This window comes from Lampetra fluviatilis, chromosome 6 (assembly GCF_964198595.1).
Source record: "Lampetra fluviatilis chromosome 6, kcLamFluv1.1, whole genome shotgun sequence".
In the NCBI taxonomy this organism is placed as follows: Eukaryota; Metazoa; Chordata; class Hyperoartia; order Petromyzontiformes; family Petromyzontidae; genus Lampetra; species Lampetra fluviatilis.
Genome location: NC_136280.1, coordinates 12,110,317 through 12,129,518, shown reverse-complemented (window position 1 = coordinate 12,129,518; position 19,202 = coordinate 12,110,317). Strand labels below are relative to the sequence as shown.

General features: G+C 40.3%; 1 protein-coding gene across 1 annotated transcript in view; it reads right to left on the bottom strand.

The window, feature by feature from the left end:
- LOC144933147 (transmembrane protein 132E-like) overlaps window positions 1–19,202 on the bottom strand; it is a 555,499-nt gene that overhangs the window by 30,096 nt on the left and 506,201 nt on the right. The window contains exons 6-8 of the mRNA XM_078857737.1: window positions 8,961–9,166; window positions 7,207–7,486; window positions 4,153–4,344 (exon numbers count right to left, since the gene is read on the bottom strand). Of these exons, the coding sequence (XP_078713863.1) occupies window positions 4,153–4,344; window positions 7,207–7,486; window positions 8,961–9,166 (678 nt within the window). The remainder of the gene's footprint in view (window positions 1–4,152; window positions 4,345–7,206; window positions 7,487–8,960; window positions 9,167–19,202) is intronic.

Sequence of the window (19,202 nt, the reverse complement as noted above, 5' to 3'; positions counted from 1 at the left end):
GAATATGATTCCTTGCAGTCACGAAAGCTTCAAATCTAGAATTAGTTTTTTTTATATTATACAGTTTCCAACTATGCCAAGAGTAGTGTGCCTTCAGGCATGGAGCAGGTGCCCACTACGCGCTATGCGGTGATGGAGCACATACGTGTTTACTAACAGTCTGATGGTTACATGATAGCATGCCACTAATTCGTGTTCACCAACACACGCATGTTCACCAACACGCGCAATACAAGCATTCGTAAACCAAAATAAAATATTTTAAAAATACTTTTTTTTAAACACGCTTTAATGAAATGTACTGTCCGAGCTGCCCCTCCCCCTGCCCCCTTCCCCCATCGCCCCTCCCCTCCTTCCACATCCCCCGCCCCTCCGTGTGGCTTCCTGTGGCTTGCCGTATCGTAAGGGACCGTGGTGATTTACAACCAACTTGAGTTCAGCGTAGACAATTAGAGCCGTAAACGTGGACAATTAGAGCCGTAAACGTGGACAATTAGAGCCGTAAAAAAGATCGTTTAAAAATATATATTTATAATTTTCAATGATAGAATATAGTATTGTCATCAGTATGCCTATACCAAGTTTGCAGTCGATACGACATTGGGAATACGGTTGAAATTGAGTTACAAGATTTTAGGATACGACAACATACAGTAAGTTAAATAAAAGCGTGTAAAAAGTGTTAAAATATGTTTTGGATGTTCTTTTTTATGATAGAATATCGTGTTGTCATCAGTATGACATACCTATACGAAGTTTGCAGTCGATAGCACATTGGGAAGTGTGTAAAAATTGAGTTACAAGATTTATTTTTTGAGGATACAACAGACGAAGTGAATTAAATAAAAGCGTGTAAAAAGCGTTAAGTAGAAAAAAAATCATCATTGTAGCACATTTGCAATGAGCAATCAATTATGTTTTTTTTAAACTAAACAAGGTGGAAAAAAGACTACTGTCACCAAAAATATAGGTATTTAATTATCCGATGCCATGCACATACAGGAAATGTTATATATTATGTATTTAAAATTACATTCTCTTGAAAGTGGCTTTGGTGGGGGAAAAAAGACAAGATCATTTTTGGCACATCATCTGCCAGAAAACCAAAATTAAAGCAAATGATACTAATTCCCATTATAAAAATGTTTTTTCGATTATTGCAAGTGTTTTTTATGAATTCACTTTTTAACATAATTTCGTTTCCTGCCATTCCTTTAACTATAATTTTATTCCAATCATTTTAAAATATTTACATTCCTTTGTCTTCTGTGCAGATGGTTCCATTTGTAGAACATTTTATCTCCAACATTGTCAGAGTGAAAATGGAATTCATTTATTGACTTTGGCAAAATAAAAATCTAATAATTTTAATCCAATAATTTTTAAATATTTGCGTTCCTTTGTCTTCTGTGTAGATGGTTCCATTTGTAGAACATTTTATCTACAACATTGTCAGAGTGAAAATGGAATTTGTTTATTGACTTTGGCAAAATAAAAATCTAATCAAATTAAAATGTATACATTTTAATCGTGGAATGCTGTTTGGGCAGCTCTTGAGGGTCGCATGTCTTCTGCACAGCATTTGCAGAATCTGGCAGAAGGTAGAAAGCGCCGGCTAAGTTTGGTGACATCAACGGCTTTGGCCATGATGATGTTCAAGAGTGACAAGTCTCCACTCTCGCTCTTAGGGCAAGGCCACTGGATGGATGATTTGCCACCGACATACCTGGTCTCTCCGCTTGCAATACGAATTGTAGAAAACGTGCCCTTCCATGAGATATCAACAGGGGCTGAAGCTTAGACACAAGACACAAGTTAATATACTCATCATTATTTACCTATCTATTGTTACGTATGCATGTATGTTGAACTTCTTTCGCGCCGTACAAAGCCAACCATGCTAATTCTAGATTTGAAGCTTTCGTGACTGCAAGGATTCATACTTTTGGTTTTTTCGGTAAAGTCAGTTAGCTACGTGACTTTACCGAAAAAACTAAGAGTACCAACCATGCTAATCAGAGGTATGGAGGAAGGACAGAAAAAACAGTTCCAAAGAAATGTTTTAATTTAGATTTAAATGTGCATAGCTCCAATGGCCTCCTTGTATCGGAAGGAAGAGCGTTCCAGATGGCCGCAGAAGTCCATTCTGAATATAATCATCTTAAAGTACTTAATTAGTATGGTGCTGAGGAATATAAAAAATAGACAACAGAATGAGGCTGCAATGAACTTGGAAGAGACCCCACAGTTATCTGAGGTGCACACCTGGTTTTCATCAGTTCTGGGCCGACCTGGACCTTGAACTCCAAGTCACATAGAACACTATCTGTGATCGGTTATTGTGTGGAGGTCGTAAAAGCTCAAGACAATTGCTCAAAAGATCAAATTCTCACTCAATTGTTGCTTGAAGAGACCCTAGATTTACTGATCAGCTTGTTCAGACACCTGGGTATTCTGGTAATATTGACGCACTCCGCTGCTCCTAACATGGTTACCTGGCTTGACTACCTGAATGTGAAATTGTAGTTGTTGCTCTGCATCTACATCAGCCACATTAAAGAAGATTTCTGACATGCAAATAATGTAGCATAAGGCTCATGCAGTCACACATGTTATTATGGATATAATGCTATCGGAAGCCTGCACCTTATGTGTGTCAGGCTCATCTCTCTCTACCTGTCCACTTTGGGCACAGTGGCACATACTACAATGGTAGCATTTCAGAGGAAAGTGTTGGTGGAACATGTAGATTCGTCAAACATATGCACATGCTAGACAGAGAAGTGGCCAGGGAATGCAGCAAATGGGATCACGAACCTGTCCTTCAAGACTATTGTTGTGTATCGTTCCCTGGAAGCCTGGTTTTTCTCGAGACACTCTGGTTTCCTCCATGAGCAAAAACTCAATAAATCAACCAAATTTCTCAAAGAAGAGCCCTCGTAAAAAAGATTTGTGAAACTTAATGAACCTTGGAGAAATAATGGCAATATTATTTTATTTTACCTTTGTCTCTATGCAATCTTTACAGTTATCTAGCCTCATAGCATCTGAGCGAGTGCTGGAGGACGTTAAAGGTTCAGCCCCACTTTCTAAATTCCTTTCCTTAAGTCAAAACATATTGATACAAGATGTAATACTCGTGGTGGGTGTTTTTTTATTTGACTAGCAAACACTTAAGATAATAAAAACAACGTTTATCATGTAACATTTTTCAAATTTTTTTTATCAACTCACTGCTGTGCAACAGTGGGGAGATGTTACTCTCTTGCCTGGTATACAGGAGGTCATAGGTTCATCCAGACCCTGACAACCTGTATATTTGGAGTTTGCATATTTTCCCTGTGGTCGCGCAGATGTTTCTCCGGGTCCTCCGGGTTTTCCCTCTACATTTAGAAATATGACTGATATACATTTCCACATGATAAGCCACTTCGTTGAGATATGATTTGTGGCCAAGTCACCTCTGAAAATTAGCTATATAGCTCTGTGGGCCTTATCTGGTCAGAAAAAAAATATATGCCTCGCCTATAGGCAAGGTCACATGACAGGGTTGCGGTTATCTTGATATGTTGGTATAGTACATGAGAATACACTGAATATTGTGCAAAATAAAACGCGTGTAAAAGCTTCAATTAACATTTAGTGATGCTCATCTCAATTACTGAGTGATGGGAGTGTTTGGGACAATCCCTATCAACATTCAGGCCCTTGACATTTTTACATGCAGAAAATAAAACCTTACACTGAATACTCTATTATTTCCTATGGCAATATGTTCGGGAGCTAAATGCCAATGGCTAGGTCTGCTAGCCACGATTCGAGGGCTTCAGGAAATAGTATGTGCAGTTTTGATATTTCTCCATTGATGGAGCGACGACTACAGTGTTTTACAATATGTTCCATACTTTGAGTTGCATGACCACAGTTGCACTCCTGTGGCCTACAATACATTTTCCATTGTATGCAGGAGATGTGTGCATCGACCTTACTCTTATTCCAACAGGACGTCAAATTCAACTCTGCAACACTCAAATGGGACTCACACTCTTGGAGTCGCGATGACCATTTCATTAATCTCAGCCATAGTCACCTCACCGGGGCAATTCACACATTTTCCAAAGGCTCGTGCTGCTTTGAGGTCCCAATTATCACCTGTTTGAGCACCTGCAGAGTGTGTTGCGCCGTGGTGGTGGAGATGACCACGTTTGACTCCGAGGGACTGGGTCGCAGCGTAAGGGACAGCCCTGAGACCAGCGTCACGTGCAGCCGGCTGATGGACACCTTCTCCTTGCTCACCGTGACCGCGCGTTCCCCCAGAATCAGATCCGACACCGGCGATAGGACCTAGTGTGAGAAATTAGCAAAAGACAATTAACGGTTTCTCCCCATCGGTTAAATTCAGGGCTCGAAATAAAATTGGGGATGCATTGTGGTGTTTATATTTTTGGTAAGGTGAGTTTGATTCTGATTGAATGCTTAATCTTGGTTTTCACTTGATGAACAATTAAATGCATGACACTGCACCACTTTCACAGTGTTAACATTCTCATCATCACCATGAGCCACTCCAGGATGAAGGCCTCTCCATGTTGTCACCATTCCTCACAATCCTATTCTGCCACAATACATCTCACTCCCACACGTGAGCTAATCTTATTTTTCTTTATCTGTGGTGCTTAGTCTCTTGGGCACATTATTTCCTTTGCCTGCAACCTCCATCACAAGTCTAGACCATCGGCCATAATTTCTTCAGACAATGTATCCTGCCTAAACAAACTTACTTTCTTAAGAGTCAAGATTATTTCTCTGCTTTGCATTTATTCTCCAATCCACGTGCTCCTATTTAATTCCCACCATGTATCTCTCCATGCTTCTTCGCATATGTTTAATATTTTGTTAAAATTTTTAGCATGCATAGTTAAACACGTTTTGCAGGCACAAATGCACACACCTATGAAAGGATATGTTCACAGAGACAATCTGCTAGAGGTTCACAGGTCGCATTTCTCTGTCACCCAGCAACACTGTTATATATTATTTAAGTACATCGAGTGCTATAAAGTAAAAGGAAAAAAGGCAGACATTCATGAAAGGTTAAAATGTAAGCCATTGTTGTGCGCTGAGGTCATTCCTCAAATCCCATGTGTCTATCGATTGGCGTGAAAATGTGACCTATTGGTTGTATTAACCCATGGTGCCATCCAATTGAAGGCCTTAAGCCAAAACACGTTTTTTTGTGTATCATAACAAGAAACATATGCTGTACAAGCCACATAATTTAGTTTATATCACAATCATGTGAAATTATTAAGCAAATAGATCCCATCTGTGAAGGATGTGATCCCTGAAATGCAATGCCCCGGCGTCTACAAACTAAGCTGTGTCTGCGGCAGTAGTTACATTGGGGAAACTAAGAGACATGTCTCGGACCGTGTTCGCGAACATAAGGCAGATCTGAAACATGGTAGGACCAATACCTCGGCCGATCATTGTTTTAATGCGGTGGGCTCACGCGAAATTCATTTCTCTAAGATGAAGGTACTATGCAAACCTACAGGCCATTAACAAAGATTCGTTCATGAAGCCATCTATATATATCGACACAGACACAATTTCAGCCGAGAAGATGGGTACACAATAATCATTGGAAGGACGTTATTAACCAGTTTAAGTCATAATTGACTGTGATGTTCCCATCCAACCACCTATCGATGTTAGTTGTTATTTTCGGCTCTCTGATTTTTCCATTAACAGATTAAATTTCTCACACTAGCACAGCTACCTCACGCGCCATCCTCGAGGTTGCTGCTCGGCGATCTTACATTAACATGCTAATCTCTCACATTAACATGCTAATCTCTCACATTAACATAACCACTGTGGCCCGCTCACCGTGGAGGATGCTCGACGATCTTACATTAACATGCAAATTTTTACCTGGCAGCCCTTTGATTGGAGGAAAACTCACCACCGCCGCAAGTCGCTGCCCACCACTTACATTAACATTGGCTGCTGACATTTGAGCTATGCCCATTTCAAACCTTTATAAACAGTTGTCTTTAAAAGCTAACCCCCCTTTTCCTGATGACGACCGCTTGTGTTGCGATCGAAATGTCGTAGTTTTTAGTTATTTTTGTTATTTCTTTGAACATATCTGTGACTTTACCGAAAAACCCAAATCATGTTTTTGTAGTCATGGTATTCAAATGATGTGCCTTTGTTTTATCATGATGATCTAAATTCTAGTTAATTTGTGGTACACCTCTCTTTTCCCATGCATCTGGAAACCCCTTGATCTGCTGGCAGCGCTACACTCTTGCTGATGTTGTTTATTGCTCGTGCCACCACTAGTAGGATGCGAGTCTCAAACTTTAAAACGTTTGTTCAGGTAGGCATCCCTAACTGGCCATGCAACCACAATGCAATGCTTGCCACGTGATGCTGAACATGAGTGCCACGTGTTATTGGATGCCAACATCTATCTTTACTCTATTAGACCATGCACACACTCAGTAGCTTTATTTACTTGGCAATGGGTAATTTAAAGAGGTGTCAGAAGCGCAGGGGGAAAAACGTGTTTTAACCATTCTTAAAGGACATATCGTTAATTGCACATACAGACACCCTTCGCAGACAACTCAAATCAACAATGACCCAGACAAGTGTGTGTAAATGATGTGACCCGCAAGAGATAAAGCATCCAATTCGTATAACTTGCCCACCTCTTGCATAGTGGGACCTCTTTACGATGTTCCACTTTTATAGTTGGACACAAGACATTGCCGAAATTTATATTGGTGAAATATAGTTTTTAAAAGGTAAAGGTGCAGCCCTACGATTAGCTGCTAACGCCATTGCGGGCAGAAAGGCCTACGCTCGAGGGAGCACTGATAAGTCCCTCTAGAGGGTCTTTTGCCTTACGCTTCCAAGTGGAAGTACCCACACTTTACCCCATCAAACACAACCTGCTGATCGAATTACCGTGGCGCATCCATTTGCAATGCTCAGTGGACAGAGACGGAGGGATTTAAGAAACACCCCCATTTTAACTACCGTGCCAGCAGAATGAACCGGCTGACCCTCTGGATTACAATTCCAAGTGTGCTCACAATTGTACACCACAGCGCGCATTGTAATAATGTCTTACTTAAACATAACCTACAGGTCAGCCTGCATTGTTGCTATCTAATATTATTTCCCCTTCACCTGGATAGCCGTCATCCCTGGCACAAGCCCCACAACGACCTTGCCCCCCACCAACTGGGCGGTCTTGGTGTCTTCCACCACCATGTAGTCCAGCACCAGCTCCGTGACGTCCACCAGCCACTCGGGACTCAGCATTGGCGACTCGTGAGGACCTCTGCCATCTGCCGGCTCATCGCTGGAGGTGCAGAACATGGTCCAGATGCTCACCAGCGCATGCTGGGACTGCAACATGCAGCCACGGCCCTTGGGCTCATCCTCTTCGTCACTGCTCTCCTCGGTGCTGAGAGCATATCAGCAAGCGATACATTGTATGCAACTCAAGCTCACATAATGCATTGCCATGAATCTGTAAAGTGGTCTTTAGCGAGTAATGCAATGCTGCAATATTGTTAATCGTTTGCCGTGTCTCCCTCAAGCTTGATTTTAATAAATGAGAGCTAAGTAACTGACATCATGATGTTGCCAACACTTTAGGGGTCTGTACTGCCCCACGGCAGATATGGGGGTGTGCTTACACAGGAACTTCCTGATATGATGGTGTTGAGTTTGGTCACGTGACCAGGAAGTTACGAGTTAAGGGTCTCTAAGTCACAAGGCCAGGCAGGGGTGTCAGCCATTACATAGAGTACAAAATGGAGGCACAATTAGCATATCGGTGATGACGGGTGCATCTGTTCATTGCGGGACTTTAAAAAGCATTGTCTGTAAGTTCGTTTATGTTAAATACTGACTTAAACCTTTCGTGACTGCAGGAATTTATATTTTTGGGGTCTTTTCGGTAAAGTCACATACATATGTTGAAAGAAAATAACAAAAAACGATGACGTTTCGATCACAAAACAAGCGATTGTCATCTAATGATGATCGTTTGTGTTGTGATCGAAACGTCATAGTTTTTTGTTATTTTCATTCAACCTATCTATGTGACTTTACCGAAATACCTAAAGAATATTCGTTTATGTTCTTATAATACTGGGAATGCTGTCATAATGTTAGGGTTGCCGTTATAATTTTGTAAATGCCTTTATAATGCTGTTGAATTGTTACGATGAATATGAGGCCTAGTTAACAACGAAGCCTGCCACTTGCATTATTCTGAATGTTATTTGTAGTTGGATAAGTCGATCCAGACTTGTGCCCATGTAACTTTAATGCGATCTTGAGAGCAAGGATGAAGAAGTATCTCATCCACAGTTCAGTGTTATATGCAGCACTGTACATTTAGGCTGCAGTATGGCGATTACACAAAGTGACCTTATTTAACATAGTAGCTATCTTGTTGTATAGCTATTCAGTGCTAATGTAGGTACCTGGTCCATCTAGGACCTATTGTTAAGATTCATGTTATCTAAGACAATGTTATGATGCTGCAGCGTTCATTCCTAGTATTGATATTGCAAGTATTAACAGATGCTGTATTTTGTGCTGTATTTTCAATCAATTTACCTCGTTTCATTCATTAAATACGTTGGAGTCAGATGTTCACCCTGGCTCTGAAGGTTTATTTAATGTGAGGTTAACTACTCGGATAGTGGTGCAACGCAGCGCCCAGAGAGGCCGAGACAGGGTCAGTGTGAGAATGCAATTCTGCACGTGGTGCTTTCGGTATTGTGATAAATCCTGCTTCACTGTTCAACCTTTAAAGCAAGATGGATACATATCTAAGTTTGTAAATAAATTCCACGCGTATTTTGTTTATTCAGAGGACGGATAAAAGAAATACAAATTGTACTTAAATATACGAATTGATTTACCTTTTCTCGTGAAAAATAGGCACCCTCCAGCCTTTAATAACACTGAGATGAGAGTCAGACAGTTGAATTTGCAGGGGCAGCTGAGGCATCCAGACTGTCATATCCAAGGAGACACGCAGGTGTTCATTGGTGATGATGAGACGTGCCCGGGCTGAGCCTCTGCTCTCCTTGCCATTGACAAATGCCCAGCCACAGTTTTCTGACACCTGCACAGAGAAGATAAGGACCAGGTAAAACAGGTGTATATATAGGCAGGGTCAGTCAGTAACATGTCTTTCATTTAGAAGGTACAGGTTGCAGGCCCTGTAATTTCTTGTTCACACCACTGTTGGTTAAAATGTGTTTCCGTCAAAGGGAGCTCCCCCGTAAATAGTATCTGGGCCTCTTCCACACTGGCTATAGATCTTAAAAGAGTTGGAAGTACTTCCACTTTACCCCACCACATGCAACCTGCAGATCAATGAACTGTGGTGTACCCATTTATACTAAAACTGACCAGGCTTAACTGTGCTATATAGATAGCTCTTTTGCAGAAGCGACCTGGCCACAAATTATAAATCAATGATGTGGCTTATCATATGTGGAAATGTATAGCAGCCAAATGCGAGAAATGATGTTGATTCTAAATGTGGAGAAAAAAACCAGAGGACCCGGAGAAAAAATCACGCGACCACGGGGAGAGAGACACGCAAACTCCAAATATACAGGCATCAGGGTCGCGATTTAACTGGCATCCTCCTGTATACCAGGCGAGATAGTTAACATATCGCCACCATGGCACTCCCCACGGATGGTGGACATACTGGTAGGTGGACAGAGGAGGGGGGAATTAAGAATTGGTGACATCTGCTGATAATGACACCGCCGCAGCATTGACCTGAATATCTATGTATATAAAAGGGAAATTTGTGAATATGTGTGTCTGTTCGAAATGTTTAGCATACTTCCCAACATGCAACAAACTTGAAATTTGGCATGTGGGTAACTTCCAGACTGTACACAATTTAAAAAGTATAAAAATAGACTTTTGTATTTGGGGGGGGGGGGGGGGCGCAATAATGGATATATTTTGCATGGCAAGTGAGCGGTGACATCTCATCTGTGATGTCACCCGCATGCGTCAGCGTTACGCAGTGTGTCTGCTGATGTGACGCATCCCCACCCCCCTAACCCTCCGCGTTGGCCGTGTATTCATCCAAGACAGGAATCCAAGTCCCGGGCGAAGCCAGGCAGTAAAGCTAGTATTTAATAAACTCTAGCTAATATGCTTACTGCTTATCCTTACACACGCTGACTATAGGCTTATACGCTCTGGTCGAGGAAGAGGTATTACGCACATTTCACACGTCTCAATATTTTGTGGAAAATGTTGCCAAAGGGACTCTGATAAAAACCTGAGCAATGGAAATAAACTTAATGCATGTCTCAATATTGATGGAAAAAAAGTGTCAAAAGTACTTGGCTTAAAACCTGAGGAATGGAACGTTCCATCCGATTTTTTCAGTTATAAGGAAGCCTTTGTCAATGAGCATCGTAATAGTTACCGCCAACACAGAAAATAAGGAGTTGTGTTACTGCTTTTGAGGCCATTATGTAAGGGGATAAGCAACCATTTAAATAAAACTGGAATTTGTTTAATTCTAAGTATGCATTTGTTAGAGTGATCATGAAGTGAACATGGAAGGTTTGGATTTGATTGCATTCCCCTCATATTTGACTTTTGCTTTCTCCCATCACTTCTCTTAACCCCACATTTTTACTGTGTTCTCTCGATGACTCTACAGTCATCATACAATGAACTCTAAGTTATCTGTAGATATATTATTTCGGGTTGTGGATAAACCATGCTTGAGAAAAAAAAGGTTAGAAGCATAAAATATGGTGTTCCACGCAAATTAGCGATGTACAAATATTAGTTGCGTTTAACTTGTGACTTAAGTGACCAATTACTCCAAAAAACAATAAATACAGATGAGACACTATCTCTCTCCAGCCCCATTATTCTATGTATGTAAAAAATGAATACGTTTTCATCACTGAACCTATGTGTTTTCCATTGTCGATGTCAGGGTTTCTGAAACTCCAGTCATCACGACTCAGCAAGCTACGTCTTTCCACGTTTACCAATTTACTTTTCATTCAAATGCAAATGAACTCATTCCAAGCAGCACTTGCCCGATGATTACTAAACACGTCCCGCATGCCGCACTAAGCAATTAATGCAGTTTTGGAAGTGGAAATTCTACATTAATCACTCCAGAGGCGTTTTACCATGACAAGTGTTTTAGATGGAAGATACCTTTTTTGTTATATATAAAAAAAACACAAATTTCCCCCTAAATATTGAATTTACAAGTTTTTTCCAAGACGCCAAAAACAATGACTTAATTATATATAGGCATGAGGTATCGTTGGGTCTTTACCATCCATTTTAAAGCAGCTGGTGCATTTTAATAATGGCCTGCAGCTTCAGTGGTCTGCTATACGGTTCTTTGATGTCGAAAACTACTCTAATATGTAGCACGCTTTCCGCCACTAGAGTAATCTGCGCGGATATTGAATGTGAAGAGATGCCCACAGTATTTACGCGTATACAGTATGTATTTACAACATCACAGCTATGTTTTATGAACTTGCTATTTATATAACTGCAATTATTCAAACGTCTTATGTAAAATGAAAAACATAAATTGTCCTTCAAAAATATACGCATCGGTTGGATAACCACGTTGAACAATGTTTTCTCCGTAACTTATTGATGCCTGTTGGGGGTTAGCAGCCAGAGATACATTTCACCCGAAACCTCAGATTATTGACTGGCAACAACGCCACGCCACACACGGCTGCTCCCCATCACGAGTGGAACGGACGCAGGAACACGACGGGAAGACCACCGATGACGCATGTCGACTGCGTGCATAATTGAAGTAAAAAGGCAGTGAGTCAGAAGTCGCTCAATAAAGAAGGCAATACGGTCGGTAGAAGGCATCACAGCAGGTACATCAAAAAAGAGTAAAGCACACGAAGTGGCAACGTGTGCAGAAACCGTGAACACTGCTTAGCGAAACAGATTTCATTATGGTTGGAGAGATTGAGGCACCTTGAGGATGTAGTGTCAGTCAAATGAACAGAGTCCAAGAGGGATGCATGTGGATCTGAGACCAACACGCTCTCCAAGGCAGCAAGGCACGTGGGAAAGGGGAGCGTCACGCAGTGTTGGTGCAGAGGAGGGGAGAACGGTACAATGGGCAGTGGGACGGTTGGTAGGCGTGTAACGATGCGTTGTTGCATCTGCAACAATCAATTCTTATGCTCACCAATACGGAACGTGCATAGAATCGCGCATGTGGATTATATTCTATCCTTATGCATGGCAATATGTTCAGATGCTAAACACCATTGCCGAGGTATGGGGGAGGGTAGCCTTCTCGCGGTGACCCATCTATTTCGTGTTTTCTGTGTTACCTTAAGCACAATTAATACTGTCATCGAGGTGAAATGGACGTCGTTAATTTGAATCGTGTTTGTGAAGATGAATTAAGATGGCTGCAATGTATGTATGTTGAACTTCTTTCGCACCGTACGTAGCCAATCATGCTAATCGGAGGTGCGAGATGTATAGGCAAAGGGTATGCTCACGTGACAATTAAGCGAACAAAACTGCTCAAAGTGAAAAAAATATATAATTTAATGATATTACAACCTTCAATTGTAACAATTTATCACGGTCCTTCCAGCATAATATCCTTCCATATTCTCTCAAGTCATATTATCCCATCTAATTATTAATTCCAATTGGCTTGTCCAATATAATCACACACATACATGCGGATCATTTTTTTAAAATTAGAAAGCACTTTAATCAATCCATTGATAAGTACAAACTTTATCATGACCTGTGGGTGTAAATTTTCTACTAATATAAATTTCTATTGTAATTAATTTTCAAATAAGATTAGAAAATTACGTGCATTTTAATTGACAAAGGAGCATTAAACATTTCAACAAAATGTGACACGTGCTTTTCTTATAAAGAATGTTCATAAATTAACTTTGTATGTATAATATCCAATGTTTAATAAGGGGGCGGAGGAGCATTGGTGTAGTCGATAGTGCATGGGACCATGAACCTTGGCAACTTCCGTTTGATTCCAGGTTACAGATAACACAAATGGTAATTGCTATCTGAAGCAGCCCTTTCCCTCCCAACTGACCAGTGTGTTCAAGTATTGTATAACAACTTCCATTCCTGACACGGCACAGGGAGGCCTTCATCCAGCAGTGGAATGACACAACGATGGTAATTATTCATAGTAAAAAGGTTTATGCCTGCCTAAAAATTATGTTGTCGTCATGTGAGTAGCAAATATGATGCCTAACCACGTCTCTTGGGAAAAAAACTGGCTGAGGTAAATGGGGTAGAGGATAATATTTCATTCTCGCAGTGCCATTCCGTTAAACCGTTATTGTGCAATTTCTCGACACCATGTTTATTTGTAGTCATTTATTATGTTTTGTTTAAGTTGATATATGTTTAAGATTTCGCCCAAAAAAACTATTACTTTCCGTTAACAATCATTTCCATTTTGTACTAATAATATACCAATACTAGATATCTCTCAAGGATGTTGAACTGATTATTTCTGAAAGAAAACAAATACACAAATATAATTAGTTTACAAAATTTCCCAAAAAGTAATTTTGATGCCCTCTTTAAAAAGTGTGTTGTTTGGTTGAGAAAGTATAAAAAGAGTTATATTTTCACAAAACAATGTACTTCATCTCACATTCTTCTGTTCATATGTCCATAAAATATTAAAAGAAAAAAAATCCCCACCCACACTTGCTCCTGTTTTACTCTCTGAGCCTCGGGCATTTATAACTGAATTCCAAACTTTCTTTGTGTTGAACAAAAAAAAAACCCAACTGCCAGCTGGAATTCAATATTATCATGGTCACAGGGTCACCGTTTTGTAAGAAGATGGGGCTTCAAAGACAGTGACATAAACTGCCAGGGACTTCACATACATCCTCTAAACTTCCCATTCAAATGTTCTAAGCCAAACTGCATGCCAAATGTATGCAGGACGTATGTATACACATTTCTAAAATCACAACTACATACTTTAAAAAGCAGACATTCATTCTAACGCGGAGATTTAATGACTTGCATCACAACAACAATACTGTAATCGCCATTCGCCACTAAGTGGCGGTGACGTCACCACGGCGCTTATGCCAGGCTATGTGCAATTTAAGCATAATCAGATACAGTGACACACCCTAAGGCCAAACAAGGGCCTCATTGAGTCTCGAGACACTTTCTCAAAGAAAATTCTGCTTTGAGATATTGAGCAAATTATTGTTTTCCCCATTCAAGGACCCAGAACATGGACATCACAGAGCGAGATACACATTGCAAACATGAAGTCGAACCCGGAACAATGCATCCTAAAATCAGGGAGGTGGGGGGGAGGGCATCTAGAGGCTCTTGGGCTCATTGCCTTACCACCGTAGGGGGCAACGATCAGGAGTATGAGATTAACGGTGAAGGGGGAGAAGAGGGGGAGGAAGGGGATTAATGTAACCAAACAAAACAGGACGTAAGGTAACATAAGCGCGACGTCTGGGTTTATCCATATTGTTTTCCCCTAGAAGCAGCGGTCGTCAGGTGCTCACTACCATGTTTAAGTGTCAGGAGTCCACCCCCTTGCCCCGGCCCCCACTGTTCTGGTTATTCACGCTGGGTTCAGTCGAAGCAGGGAACACATGGCCTCATATTTTCCATTTAGCTTATCGCTGAGGTGCTCTATGCCCGCCAAGGCAAGGAGAGTTCTGTGCCAGTCCCCAAGAGGGGGGTTCATGATCTTTCCAATTCGCCAGTATAGTGTTTCTTGCTCCAATATAGAAGGTATTGAGTAAGGCCCTTATGGTGTATCGATATCCCTCTAAGTTTCAAGACCCACAGGGTTGATTCCCCTGAGGGCCTCAGCTGTGTGCCACAGATCTGATCAAAGTAATGTCATATCCTGGTAAAATGTTTAAATATCTGGGCACATTCAGAAGCCATGCAGGTATGTCTGTACCATGCCGTGCGGGCATCTTGGGCGATTAGAGGAGGAATTGATGAATGTGGCTCTCCTGTCATTGGTCAGGGAGGTCCCATGCATGAATTTGAATTGGGTCGTTGGGCCAATTATTTTAATGATGAGTGTTTTGGCATTTTACAGAAAAACAAGTACTTTACTTTGTGAAACACCCACTCATGAGAAGGTTGACATGTGATACTGCTATCTCCTGGACAGACCGCTGCCTACAACACCTGGCAAGCCCTGGTGGTTACCCATCCAAATACCAACCAAGCTCAAGCTACCTATTTGAGCTATTATTTGTCGCCGGGTCGTTTCTGAAAAAATATCTATATAGCTCAATGGGGCTTACCTGGTAAATTTTAAATAGTTTAATGTATTGTGTTTTAGTTTCAAGCTTGCGTAGCTTCTCAGATCTGACAAGAATTGGGTGCATTTAGTGTGGCTTGGACTGTAGATAAAGTAAGTGCAGTTAGATTTCAATACAGGGATGCATCTCTCATAAATACACTAATTATAATTAATTGAATAACACGTTTAACATTTTGTATAAAAACTTCAGTGGCAAACCAAGTCGTTTGTTGATACCAGAGGGGATAAAATATTATTTACTCTTCAAACTATTTTATTTTTACCAAGTAAGGCCCACTGAACTACATAGCTGTTTTTCAGAAGCAACCTGGCCATAAATGGGTTATGTGGAAAGTTATAGCAGCCAAATACTCTCTAAACACATGTTTCTAAATTTGGAGGGATAAACTGGAGGACCCGAAGAAAAATCCATGCGACCACGGGGAGAACATGCAAACTCCAAATATACAGACATCAGTTGGGATTGAACCCACGACCTCCTGTATACCAGGCAAGGTAGTTAACATCTCTCCACAAGACACAACAAAGTAAGACACAAATTTACCGAGACCATGTGCTCTCTGCTATCACCACACACAAGCCATATAGCATTGCTAGCTCCTAACCCAGGGGTTCTAATACTCTCTCACACTTGAGACCCTCTATCTATTCTGATTATAAGCTGGACCTTGCTGTCAATCCCATTCTCCATGACCTCATGAATTTTACTTCCAATATTGAGCTGTAATCTAATAAAAATTGTGTTTGCTTTCTCAGATGTAGGAATCTCAATTTACTTTTTTCTAAGTTGGTGAAATAAAAACCATTAATATATATTTTTTCCATGCAAAAAATACGTGACTATGACAATCTACAGCCATCTGGTGCCCTCCTCAATCCCAAAATGATGCATGTTTTGCATCCCCTGGTGGCCCTATGCCTCCCACCACAGTCAGTCAAAACTGGCACGACTCATAATTTGTTTTCTGCAAGCTGGTGTTATTGATCCAAGATCGCTTTGCATTAAAGATTTTTTTTGCACAAAATGGGCCTTATTCATTTCTTGGCAGAAAGGTAGTTATTGCCACCAATATTTGGTGAAAGAAATTGCGGCAAAAAAGTGGACTGGTATTTTCTACACATCTTGACTTTTTCCCCACGATACATTATATGCAGCAGACAGTCTAAATACAGCAAACTGAACATTCCCTGCAGTGCATATAATGCGATTGTTTTTAGGACTTTGAGCCTAAAATTTTAGGAGCTAAAACAATATATTATAATAATAGAAGGTACGAGAATCATATGATACTTTAGCTTGAAAAATAATAATTTCATTGACTTATCTGCACGGATGTATATACAGTACTGTGTCGCTATGAAATCAAACTGCAAACTAAGTTACCAAACTGCAAGAATGATATATGTTTTTAACTATATATGATTACACTTGTCGACTGCAGTAAATTCTAAACCACATATATACAGTACATATAAGTTCTGTACGACATGGCTGATACTATATCATACAGGCAAGAACTTGTGGGATACATTTCTACATTGTGTCACTAAAAAATCAGCAGAAAATGTAACCTACCAAAATAGTATGATAATGTTATACTTAAAAGCATATGGTTATGAATTCACTTTTAGATTGCTGTAAATTTGGATATTGCCTCTTTACATTTTTGCTCATATAAGTTATGTATGGTTGACACTGTATAGGCTAGAGCCTATGGTTGAATGCATCAACTGCAACATGGTAATAAATGTGTGCAGAATACCAAAGGCTTACGGAATTACACAGCATAGCTCAATACCCCCCCCCCCCCCTTGAAGTACGATGTACAATTTCTCCATCAAACTGAGTGCCAAGCCGCCCACTGCAGGTCACGTACAAAATAAATGTTTCCCTTTGAGCAGAAGAAACCGATGAGATACACAGCGGGCGTGTACACGACACACAATACGGAAAAAATACCAATGACCTGGGCCACCAGCAATGATGTTCAATACTGTACAGACAGGGGTTGAAGTCTCATATCATAAGAGATCCGAGTATGCGAGCATGGCACAAGGCTGCCAGTGCTTCTGAGGACAGAATTTTGACAGAGATTTTGTAAGTTGTGCACTTTAATTGATGGCGATCTTGCAATAGCACAAAGGAGCATGCACCTTTTTTGTATAGATCTTGAGCGCTAACGTGATGTTGCGTTCTGAACTCGAGGAACTACTTTAAAGCTATACAACACCCAAGGAGCAACTGGGGCAAAAAAACATTATAACCAAAATTCTTCACCAACAATAAGGGACACATGTTAATGGTGGATAGATACGACATCACCAATTCATGTTGACGGTTTCATGTTTGAATACATTAAACTTAAGTGTTAACTGAGGAGCATTTTCCAAACGCTTTGACAAATTCGTTTTTTAAAGTCTATAAATCAATGCCTTTATAATGGGCCATGCACCATAGGCTCCCTGCTGAATATTTTACTGAAACAAATGAGGTATATTTGGCTGACTGCCCCGGTGGGGACTGTCTGTGTGTTTACATTTCAATGGCGCGGGCTAACCTCCGTAATTTTTTGCTAAGTGATAGAGCAAGAGCTAGGATTCTAATGCAGCAGTTGTTGCACTCATGAACCAAAACGAGCTTTTGCCCAATATAAAAAGATGTACATTGCACTCCACTCATACCCTGTGAATACATGCGCACAATTGCCACCAATTCTATCACCATTTTGCCTGCCCCATTTATAATTCAAAAATGCAGTGCTGTATTTCGAGTAAACCTCAATATGATAAAATAATGCTGCAAAGAAAATGTCATATTTTCACGAGAATTATTATTGTATTATTAAAAATAATGATGGCTTATACAATTAAACCAGGTTTGTAGAATTTTGACTTAAAACTTTCGTGACTGCAGGAATTCATATTGTGACGTGGATAGAAAATAAAAATAATAAATAAAAATAACGTCGTGGTTTTTTTTTCTACGTGACTTTACCGAAAGAACCAAAGAATACAGGTTTGTAGAGTTTCAAATTTAATGCAGCTTAAAAGCAGTGTCGCTTATTTATAATATGAGCACGAACAAAGACACGATGATGACAAACACAGGAATCGTATACACATAGTTAAAAATCTAACATGATGGCAATAAAAAATTATTTGTAAAGAAAATGTACTCAGAGTCTTTTGGAAGTTAACACGACAAAGCAATCTGTATATGTAAAATAATAAACTACTTCAATTCAACTTCAGCTGTGCGATTGAATGAAATGAAATATTTTGCATTTATGACAACTGTGCACACAGTTCCAACAGCAGCAGCCAAGTAGTGATCAATGAAAGTGAGCCGTTCAACCCTGGTGGTCACTGATTTCATGAAAATAATGCCTTTAAAATGTTAAACACGTTTCTGACTTTATTCTTAACAGTCTATGTCCGACCCGAACCTAAAGTAGCAATAATGGAGCATTGTTTTTCGTAACCCAGATATTTTCTTTCTCTCTCTGTAAATACGTTTCAGTTGCTCTCCAATGTTCTCGGGTTATACCACGCGATGTACTGGCCTGGTGTCTGAAGTTTAGCTTCACGTGCGTTGGGGCTTCTTCATGAAATTCATTCCTGAAGGAGCTCTCTGAGCACGTGGAATGGAGTGTAAAATCACTCCATGTGGATTCTCCATTTTCTGAAGAAGCTCTCAGCAAGTGGAGCAAATTTTTGGGAGCAAACATGCGCTAATACTCAAATACACGCCGGAGAGCTTTACAGCACACCGCAAAAAATA